This window comes from Siniperca chuatsi, unplaced genomic scaffold, assembly GCF_020085105.1.
Source record: "Siniperca chuatsi isolate FFG_IHB_CAS unplaced genomic scaffold, ASM2008510v1 Contig00116, whole genome shotgun sequence".
In the NCBI taxonomy this organism is placed as follows: domain Eukaryota; kingdom Metazoa; phylum Chordata; class Actinopteri; order Centrarchiformes; family Sinipercidae; genus Siniperca; species Siniperca chuatsi.
Genome location: NW_025322588.1, coordinates 39903 through 51495, shown reverse-complemented (window position 1 = coordinate 51495; position 11593 = coordinate 39903). Strand labels below are relative to the sequence as shown.

The 11593-nt window shown below is 41.7% G+C and overlaps 1 protein-coding gene across 1 annotated transcript; it reads left to right on the top strand.

Annotated features, from left to right (window-relative positions):
* Nucleotides 1–4084: 4084 nt before the first annotated feature.
* Nucleotides 4085–11179, top strand: LOC122872788 (ribonuclease inhibitor-like). Its single transcript, XM_044188792.1, has 6 exons — nucleotides 4085–4120; nucleotides 4746–4783; nucleotides 5822–5995; nucleotides 6250–6423; nucleotides 10275–10321; nucleotides 10476–11179. Exons 1-6 carry the CDS (start codon nucleotides 4085–4087, stop codon nucleotides 11015–11017), a joined length of 1011 nt encoding a protein of 336 aa, XP_044044727.1. The 3' UTR covers nucleotides 11018–11179.
* Nucleotides 11180–11593: the final 414 nt, after the last annotated feature.

The following is an 11593-nucleotide window of genomic DNA, read 5'->3' as shown; positions in this document are numbered from 1 at the left end:
TTGGGCTCCTTATCAAGGTTGAATGTTCAGCTTTATTGTCTTTATACAACACAGGATGGCACAATACAATACAGCTGTAGCTCCTCCACACTACACACACAGAACAGGTCTGAACAAATATTCACAATATTTTAAATGAGAACAAAACGAAACAGAACAAAGTATGTAAAAGTATCACTAAAGGAAGAAATCAAACGGAAACTAAATGAATACGAAGAGCAACGTAACAGAATAACTCTCAGAAGCAGTTTAATGTACAGAACAGTGTGCGGCCTCCAACATGTAGAGCTGAGGTCCATTACAATCATTTGGGCGACACTTTGCGTCAAACGCACTCGGACGAGTTTAATAACAATCATTCAGGCGTAACTGAAAGTTTTAGTTTTGAACTGACTGAATATTAAAGAAACTGAAGCTTCTCGTCAAATTCAGTCAGCGTGTGTCAGTGAAGGTAAATCTGCACTTCACTGCAGCTTCATGACGCCATCTAGTGGCCTGATAGTAGAAGTCCAGCAGCTGATGGCAGCTTCCTCTGCCTCACTGCTGTCTGACTGCATTCAGCTGACACTGATAGGAAACAGAAAGTAACAGCCAATCACTGGAGGAGCAGCTGATCTTCTTACAGGAGAAATGATGGAAAGGAGGATTTCAGTTGATGTGCAGATGAAGGATTTGTGTTTCCTCTCCAGATCAAAGTGTGTGTGAGCTGATGTGGATGTGAGTTCAGCAGCATGAATCAGTGTGAGGACAGAGAGGAGGGAGCCCCTCCCTCTAAAACCAGTCTGTGTGGGGAACATGGCAGCCAGACCAGAGCTCAGAGGTGAGATGAGGATCTCTAACTGTCCATGACTCTTCTCCATGTCAGAGCTCAGCACTCAGATCACTGCACCATCATTATTCACACTCAAAGCTCTGTGTGTGTTGTGTTCAAGCCCAGAGCAGCAGAGACCAGACTCTGCTGGACCTGGACCTGGACCTGAGCCCAGCTGTGTGTCCTTCAAGAGTGACCGCTCAAATGATCGCCTCATTAAGTTTAAACGAGGACATGTCTCTGACAGACAGTAAGTAGTTGTCAGCATTCAAAGTGTTGGACAGTCTGACCTGAAATGTTCATATTTCCCTCCTCATGTTGCTCACTGCTGATGTTTGTCCTCATTAAGTCCAGTCTGACCAGTTGTCCTTATAATGTTCCTGTTCTCCTAGAGTGATGATGATGAAGGTCAGATGAAGATTAGTATTAAAGGACAGGTTCAGGTGTTTTCCAGTCTGTCCCTAAACAACACTGACGTGCCCAAATGTACACTGAAAGAGTTGTTGGTGGCTGGAACTGGTCCTCCTGTGCACACTGGCCCTGAACAGATCTCTTCCTCATGTGATTTCAATGGAAGTGGTGGAGGACAAAATCCACAGTCCTGGTTCTGTGGAAAAACACATTGTAATGTTCAGCTGAGGATAATATGAGGCCACAGCAGTCTGACTTACACAAATCAAGTGGGGATCTTCCAAAGCCTCTTTAGTCTGAAACTGCTCTTTGAATTTTGTCCTAAAAAGCTTCACCTACCAAAGTCTGTAAATAACAGTCAGGATATTTGTGGAGAGTCTAGTAATGCAAATCTTAGAATACAGGCCAACAGAGTCGCTGCTGACGGACCCCACAGTTCAGTTTGTTGTCTGTCAGTAACAGTAAAATCTGCTCAGAGATCAGGACATTTAGTCCTGGTTTGGTCCAATATTTTATAGGAAAATGAAGCGATGATACACAGACTGAAATCATTCAGCTTCATGTCTTATTGAACTTTGGTGTGTTGATCCTTTTCTTGCTGATAGCTGCTAGTTTCTCCAGCAGCTTCTGTGTCTGAAGACTTAAAAGTGATTTTCCATCCCTGTTGTACAGGATCTATGAGAGACCAGCTTCTTATTTCCCTCCTCATGTTGTTGATACAAGAATTTAAAACTTCAAAACAAAACTAGTATAAAGAACGACATTCGATACCACGGCAAAAATATGCAGAAGTTCTAGGCACACGAAATAGGTTATGTACATATATATATATATATATATATTATACATACACCTCACTTGTAGGCCGACACATTCTTTATGTCGTATTAGTTCTTTTTGTCTCTAATGTTGCTTCAGTTGTAAACACAGTAGGTACAGTGGTCTCTGTGGGTTTCCCCTTATAAATACATACAGTGGACAGTTAGGAGAAGCAGACAGGACCAGCACGGGAGCTAAGCAATGCACTGCTGTGGACGGGAGCAGAAACAAAACGGATTTTAGCCCCCTAAAAGAAGGCCCACCTAAAAAAATATCAGTTTAAGTGTACGCTGTATTTAGAATAATTTCACTGCCTTACCTTGCCGTCAGACAGCCCTTTCCTACGGGAAACTGAAGCCTTAGATCTTCAACCATAGCAACTATGGAAACACAGTCTGAGGAAACACAGCTGCTTTCTTATTGATGCTGCTGATGGAAGAACTCAGATGTCTGAGTGCTGACAATCAGACAGCTGCTCAGTTTGTTTCCTACAACATGAGAGAACTGTTTCTACATTGATTCACTCTGCAGTGCCTTTAAGAAAAGTTGTGTTTCAGTGGTGGAAAACAGTTCTGCTGGATGGCCGGACAAAACAACCAGCAAACTGTTTTGTCAAATGTCTCCACAACACACTGTTCGTCTGTGTTCTGCAGTGCAGATTATATACTGTGTTTATGTGTTTCTATCAGGAGGAAGCTGGAAAAACCAGAACCCAGCTGTGTGTCCATGAAGAGTGACATGTCCATGAATCGTCCTATATTCTTCAAAGATGGACGTCACTCTGCTGATCAAAGGTGAGGATTTAAAACTGATACTAAAAACTAAACAGTGTGTTTGTATCAGATTCTCAGTTGTGAGATCTCCAGTTTTTAAACCTTTACTGACTTATATGGAAGTTCTCTGAGCACCAATGTTCTCTTTCAGCAGCAGCTGCCTCACACTCACACAGTCAAACACATTCCCAGTGGGAGCTGCCCAGTACAACCAGTCTGATACAACCAGACACTGAGCAGCTCCACTGGAGGGCCTTTGCTCAGGTGATGTTAGCAGTGTAGACTGAGGGAGAGTCCAGTTCTAGTCACTCACACACAGAGTCACGAGTCGATCTTCAATCAGGCGGGATTTAATATCAGCTGAGGATTAGTACAAGGAATACTCAAAGATCCAAGAAAAGCTGAATATATATATACACCATTCTAGACATGAATGTATTTCCTGGACAACAAAGACACATCTGGAAACTCTTTTTCATTTGGGGACGCTGTCCTTTTACGTTACCTAGATAAACATACTCTAAACTATAACACATGCAACTTCAACATGGATTGACCGATGTTCAACATTCTCAGAGGTTCCCAGTGGTCAATCTGCCCAGACATCCAACATGGATCTGATGTTTGGTTCCATGATTTTAGTTTGATTGTTTCATTCATATAATATTCTGTTCCAGCTGACCTTTTGTGACGAAATGAGCTGAAGAAGATCCAGAAGGTTCTGAGATCAGATTAACAGCAGAGAGGCATTGCACTTCCTGAGGAGAATGAAGCAGGAGGAGCTGGCTGACTGTCTGCAGAGCAGTAAGAGGATTTCTCTAAAGATTCAACATGCTGGATAAACATTTACTGATGTCTCAAGAGATGGAGGGAAATATGTTTATTTATGAATTCTTTAGGGAATTAAATTGTCATATTTTCTTTATAAATCACTTACTGATCTTCTTTGGGCTAAAGCAGGAAACCCAACCCTTCTGAACCAGATCTACACAGAGCTCTACATCACAGAGGGGGACTGCAGAGGTCAACGATGAACATGAGGTCAGACAGATTGAAACCACTCTGGACTGGGCTGAAGACAAAGCCAACCAGGACATACACTTCACATTTCCATTCACTTTCAGAGAGTTTAATGTGCTGAAAGAGGAAAAGTACAGCTTGGTGGAACTTGTTCATCACTTCTTTACTGAAACCAAAGAAGCAGGAATCTGCAGGTTTGAAGAGTTCCAGGTTGTGTTCATCTTTGACGGTCTTGATGAGTGTCGACCCGATGTTACAAAGTCCACCTCAGTGGATGTTGACAGAGGTCAGAGGTTCACAGACCCACAGAAGGAGGACTACTTCAGGAAGAGATTCAGAGATGAGAAGCAGGCCGGCAAAATATGAAGACCAGAGAGGGAGGAGAGCTGCCCAAGACCCTACATCCACTTCCTGGTGGTTCAGTCCAAACTGAGGAACGTCACTTTCACACTGGACTCCAGAGAGCAGGAAGATGATTGAGTCTCTGGGAAAACTGGCTGGACAACAAAGAGCACCTCAGTCTGGGAGTGTTCAAACTTTAGAGAGGAGAGAGGGCTGTACCAGAACGAGGTGTCATTTGGGTCCATCTGACGCTCTGGTGTCTGATGTCAGTCAACATCCCAGAAGTCTAAAACAAGAAAACACAAATCTGCACCTTCTCTACCAGAGTGCTGTGGACAAGGCCTAACCTGGACTGTCATTCCTGCAGACCAATACTCTCCTCTTCCTATTGAGATATTCAGTCCAACAGATAAACATAGTGGTCTCTCTGGTCTTCAACTATGGACGTGTTTGACCTGAAGAAATATGCAACTTCAAGTGGTCATGGATTGAACAGGAGATGTTCAACTGAGTGGCTGTAACCTAGACTGTGAAGCTCTGTCCTCGGTTCTCAGCTCCCAGTCGTCTAGTCTGACCAGAGTCCACATTGTAAACTGGAAACTCTCAGGTCACTTTAATGTCAGAATTCTAGGTGAGACCGAGATCGTTATTTTTGTTTCAGGAAGGATTTTAACGTACTGAGAAGATATTATATATACTGTATCACCAAATGTCCAGACTCAGCGTTTTAACACAAATGTTATTTGTCATCTTGTTCACTATTTCCTCTCCAGTCTGATTCAATGTTGTAATCAACACTTTAACTCAAAGGACCTTCAGCTTGTGTTTGTCTCTCAGTGACTGGACTGTAACCTCTCAGAGAGACATAATGTGAACCTAATTTCAGGAGTGAAGCTGCTGACAGTTGGAGAGTGATTCAGATTAAGTCTCTCAATGTTTTAAAATGACAGCTCCATTTCATCACGGTTCCTGAATCTCTTCTGTCAGGATTTCAGAAAGTCTTTGAGACTAATTGAGGTTCTATTGTACAGAGAAATTCCCAGTGGTCAATCATTTCTGCCCACGTTTCCAATATGTTTAGAGTAAAACAGCATGGATTTTAACGCAGAAGATATTATATACTGCATCAAACACAGCTGGACTCCTCTAGTCTGAGAGAGCTGGACCTGATTAACAACGACCTGCAGGATTCAGGTGCTGACTGGACTGGAGAGTCCACATTGTAAACTGGAAACTCTCAGGTCAGTAAGTCACAATTTGTCTCAATGTTTTAAAATGATTTCTCTGAGCTCCATTTCATCACGGTTCCTGAATCTCTTCTGTCAGGATTTAAAATTTCACAGTACAGAAAATCTTTGAATTTTCAAATGAATTTTGTACTAATTGAGGTTCACATATTGTACAGCATGAAATATGAATTCTAGGTGAGACCGAGATAGTTATTTTTGTTTCGAAATCATTATATCATATTATCATTTCATGTTTATTTTTTCACTGATTCAGTCACGTTTCCAACATATTCAGAGTAAAACTGCAAGGATTTAACGTGCTGAGAAGATATTATATATACTGTATCAGCAAAAGTCCAGACTCAGCATTTTAACACAAATGTTATTTGTCATCTTGTTCACTATTTCCTCTCCAGACTGAGTGTCTGTAACCTCTCAGAAAGAAGCTGTGAAGCTCTGTCCTCAGTTCTCAGCTCCCAGTCCTCTAGTCTGAGAGAGCTGGACCTGAGTAACAACAACCTGCAGGATTCAGGAGTGAAGCTGCTGACAGTTGGACTGGAGAGTCCACATTGTAAACTGGAAGCTCTCAGGTCAGATTAAGTCACAGTTTGTCTTATTATTTAAGTTACTTCTCTAAATTTCAAGCTCCACTTAATTTCACAGAGCTGCTAGCATGGCTGTATCCTCTTTAACCTTTAAATTCCAATGTCATGTTTACTGTTGAATCCCTGTTTCAGTCACTGTATTTATTTATTCATTTATTTGGAGAGTCTCCTCTTGTATCTGTCGGACGCAGCAGGACCCTCAGATGATCTGCCATGTGTGTTGTTTTGTGTGTTTGCAGGCTGTCAGGCTGTCTGATCACAGAGGAAGGCTGTGCTTCTCTGGCCTCAGCTCTGAGCTCCAACCCCTCCCATCTGAGAGAGCTGGACCTGAGCTACAATCATCCAGGAGACTCAAGAGTGAAACTGCTGTCTGCTGGACTGGAGGATCCACACTGGCGACTGGACACTCTCAGGTATGAAGAGGCCTGCAGTCTGAAAGATTAGGAAGATCATTTTCTCTGTCTTTTTGGTTAAAGGTGGATATGAGAGTTATATGAACAATCACACATGTAGGAAGCCTTTTTCCTTTGGTCACAGCAGAAACACTGGTTGAAAATAAACAGGAGATATTTGTGTAGGAGGTCTCCAAGGAGAACATCTCCAGGAACAAACATGATAATTGCCTCTTGGTAATAATTTACGCAGTTTTGGACAGAGAGGTCCAGGACATGGTTATAATAATAACAATAATAATAATACATTTATTTATAGAGCATATCCAAATTAATCCATATTACAAAGGTCGTCACAAAGGCAGATAAAGAAAACACACAAGTCATAAAACCATCTGGGGTTAAAAAGAAAACATAAAAAACAAGAAAAACATCTTTAACTAAGTAAAAGACAGTTTAAAGAAAATGAAAACTCTAGTAAAATCAGGAAAGGCTCTCCGATTAACGTATGTTTTAAGAAGGGACTTAAAAGAGAACAGTGACTCAGCCGACCTGATTTCCTCGGGCCGGCTGTTCCAGAGCCTCGGTCCTTGACTGCAAACGCTCGGTCCCCTTCAGTTTTCAGCCAGGTCTCTGGATCAGACAAAAGACCTCAGCCCGAGGATCTCAAAGTACGTGCCGGCATGTACGGTACTAAGAGGCCAGAGATACAGCAGGGAGAGAGTTATGTCAGAACTTTTTTTTATCTAGTTAAAGCTGACGACCACAGGACAGGACTCTGAGATGTTACATTCAAGTGTATTTCTCAAAATGTTGGACTGTTCCTTTATCAGTGTAGAACAATTGTATGTAATTTAGTATATGAAATAATAACATATGAAATTTGCAGACACTGAGTCGCTCTTCTAGTTCTTGGGAACTTCCGGGACTTTGATATTAAAAGATTTACACACGAAAGAGTCATGACGACTTCTCCCAGATATATGGTAATTTATTCACCATATTTACACTGATAACGAGAAGATAAAGATAACACATGATGCACAGTCACATATGGGATATGAGGAGAACATAAACGATTAAAGCTACGTTGGTTTGTTTAGTCAAAACATTTTGATTTTTAATGATTTTTCATTATATAATAATAGTATAAAAAACACTAAAAATGTGGTTAACTGGGAACTGGCCTGCTTCAGGGAGTCCGATCAGTACTTAACCAGAGATGTCTGACGATCCAGGAATGTTTGTTGAGAAACCAGATGAATGACAAATTGAACATGAAGTTGAATGTGGTTCTGAAATATAAGCAAATAACACAGAATGTACATTAATAGGCATCAGTATAATTAAACAATTACACAGGCCGCAGTCTATCAGTGTACGTAGAATTTACATTGCTCTACAGGTAACAGATCGGCATTTGACCATCAATGTTACCACTAGCATTATTTACCGAAGCTGTTGTGGCCGCCAGCGTACAGAACAATATAAACAAGAGTTCCCTTCATTTCCATGTAATAAAGGCTGAGGTAGAACTGGCATAGACGGCATGCTAACCTAATGCACATTAACACAAAGTGAGAATTAGCCACACCAGTTACAACTCACTGATCCATTACAGGGCAAAACCGTGATCTGCACCTTTAATAGCGGATCACGTGGCTCCACGTTGCCCCTGGCGACTATAACATAACCCAAATATGAACATATGACTGTAAACTTATAAACCGTCCACCTCTCACTCAAGTGACTGTTTCACTGTAACACAGTCCAGAACTTTCTCCACACAGTAGCAAACTCGCAAAGACCCAGAAACCTGGTCTCCAGATAGCCAGGCATTAGACCAGGGACAGCTACGGAATAAGTAGGACTTTCGTTTTGGGCTGCACACAGAACTTCAACAAGTCAGAAAACGGGGAAACAGAAGAGTAAAACAGCATTTCACAGCTGCTGCCGTCCTTCCTCTTCAGCTACCTGAGCGCAGGTGATGAGTGGGAGGGCCCAACGCGCTGACTCTTGACTCTGATTGGTCAGAGTGTGTTCCGGCCTTTTCTACAAACAGCGACTCGTTTAACTGTCGTGAAAACATGTCGGCCAATCTCAGGCTCTGAAATGATAATAATTCTGGGTGGATTGTTCAGACGTGGACTGTGAAGGTACTCCACCTGTTAGGGACATTTACATATTATCACACAATGTTAATGATGTAAATGCAAAGATTGTGTAGATGTGGATGAGAGTAATGTCATGTCCATGTGTTACAAAAGTGCATTTACTTGTCTCATTTACAAAAATAGCTTTGAAAGTCTAAATAAAGTCCATTTCGCTGCAATATGTATCTGTATTTACTCAAAACCTCCTACTGCTGCTTATTGGTACTTGACCTTTTTACAGTTGCAGTACAGACTACATACTGGACCTTTAATATTACACTGACTTCTATTGACATGGTGCAAAACTCGAGATTAATTATCCTGGACTAGTATTAGTGCATAAATCTTACTTAAATCTGAACAAAGCACCTCAGAGTGTACATTAGTTAGCTTAGATCGCAGTATAAAACAAAGTTACAATATAGTAAACCAAAACATTTACTACATGGCTTTTCTTATTACAGTTTCTACATTAAATGAACAAATAGTGCACAATGGGTCTTTTAACTCTAATAAAGTCCCATCATGAGGCTGAAGCATTAAACTGGAGCACTATACATAAAGTACATGAACCCAGAACCAAGGTTACTGTGAAATAAACACACTCAGCGCGAGCTGACCAACTCTCGGCTAGCTTTACCGCCTTGACTTTGCCGCGGTTCAGTAAACTTTTCTCAAACTGAGCCAACAGTTAAACAAATCATCACAATATCAGTTTCAGTGAATACACAAGTAATACGAAGTTTAAGGCTTTCATTTACGGCAATTTGAACCAAGTACTGACCTGTGAAATAAAAGCAGAGTGCGTTCACTGCAAGATGAAAGTTCCTTTCAGAGCAGGTTCCACCACAAACCTGCAGAGACATGTGAGGACTGTCCATCCTACAGTGCAGTTAGAGGACAGAGGGCAAGCTAGCACACCATCTGCAGATCCTGGTGTGGCTCATCCCAAAAACCAGCAGCTGCAGCAGCATCTGCTGGCTTCCCCACACATGCAGGTATAAGCTCTGCTCCTTCAGAGAGAATCTCCTCAGAAACAGGGCAGATACTCACAGAGAGAAGAAACAGGATCCGTCCATCCGAGCTGAGGCATCGGACTGTTTGAATGCCAACCTTCACTGAGGACATTAATGCTGTTCGCTTGAGTTTGGTTCTAGTTCTGTTCTGTGGATTTATTTGCTGTTTTGTTGTTAATTAGTGCAATAAAATGTTTGATTCAAATATTAAACAAAAGAATGGTTTTGTAACAGAATAAATGAACAAAATTAGGCAGTTATAAGGATTCTCATAAAAACGCTGCACATGAAAGGGTTTCCAACACACAAACCGTTCATTTTGGCAAAGTTCTGGTAAAATAAAGGCCTACAAAAAATCCTAAATGAAGAGCCGTTCAGGAGCCGAAAGAGCCGGCTCTCTGAAAAGAGCCGAACTTCCCATCACTGGCGTCTAAAGGGGAACAGGAAGTTGGCCGCTGCAGGCAAATCCGGGGTGCGCGACCACAGAGTCAAAGGTTCCGCTTACTTTGTTCTTTTACTCACCGATATTAACACAGGGCGACATATTATAAATGTACAAATAAAGCTCTTAATTACACAAATTAAAATAAAGAATGGTCTTTTTACTCAATAATACCAAATGTGGTCGCACATATTTGGGTGAACCACACATGTCTGCATGCTGAAAGAGGACGTGCTGGTCTGACCCCCCTCCTCCTTTCAGGGTGGAGCCCGGTGTAGTCCGATGGCTGAGACCAGGTCTGAGGAAGTGTAAGTGTGTTTTTACTTTGATTCATGAGAACAAAGCAGCGCACATTCAGCCATCTTCAAACTGTGACATCACTCATTCACGTCTCTGATGTCGTCATCAAACAGATGATAGATTAATAACTGCAGCTGTGTTGTGTCTCGTTCTCTCCATCAGATTCCTGTAAAATCACACTCGACACAAACACAGTGAACAGAAAGATCCAACTGTCTGACGACAACAGGAAGGCGACACAAGTGAAGGAGGATCAGCCATATCCTGATCATCCAGACAGGTTTGACGACTGGCCTCAGCTGCTGTGTAGAAATGGTCTGACTGGTCGCTGTTACTGGGAGGTCGAGTGGAGAGGAGGAGTTCATATATCAGTGAGTTACAGAGGAATCAGCAGGAGAGGAGGCAGAGAAGACTGTGTGTTTGGAGGGAATGATCAGTCCTGGAGTCTGATCTGCTCTGTTGATGGTTACTCTGTCTATCACAATAAGAGAAGAACATCCATCTCCTTCCCCTCCTCTGTCTCTCACAGAGTAGCAGTGTATGTGGACTGTCCTGCTGGCACTCTGTCCTTCTACAGAGTCTCCTCTGACACATTGATCCACCTCCACACCTTCAACACCACATTCACTGAACCTCTTTATCCTGGCTTTGGGTTCTGGTTCTGGTCCAGGTCTGGTTCCTCAGTGTCTCTGTGTTCTCTGTAGGAGGGAGAGTCTCCTCCTGTTAGAGAAACACATCAGTTGAGTCTGTACAGGATCACAGCTACAGAAATCTTTCAGGTTATTGTCATAAATTCATCAATGAACTCAAAGTGATTTTCAAAGCTTCTCCATCTAACAGCTGGAAATAAAGCCCAACATTTTCATTTCACTTGTTGATTACTTTTAAGGCTCTTTGTGGCTCCAGACTATATTTTAGACCTTGTAATCCCTTATGAACCTCCACGTAGTCTGAGATCTTCGGGCAGGGGTCTCCTGTCTGCTCCTGAGTCCAGGATGGAAACTAAGGGGGACACCATCACATTTTTATCTGAAAGCAGATCCTGATTTTACCTGAACTGTTTATTTTATTGCTTTTATGTATTTTATTTCTTTATATTTCTCTTGTTGTTTGTACTTTGTTTTGATAAGTGCTCTATGAATAAAGTTTTATTATTATTATTATTATCACTTGATATTTTGCTGCAGTTATTTAAATCAGTTTAAAATATACGTCCAGCAGCTCTCGGTCTGTTTGGTTTATTTGATCATGAAATTAGAGCTCAGTCTGGTTTAGAAATG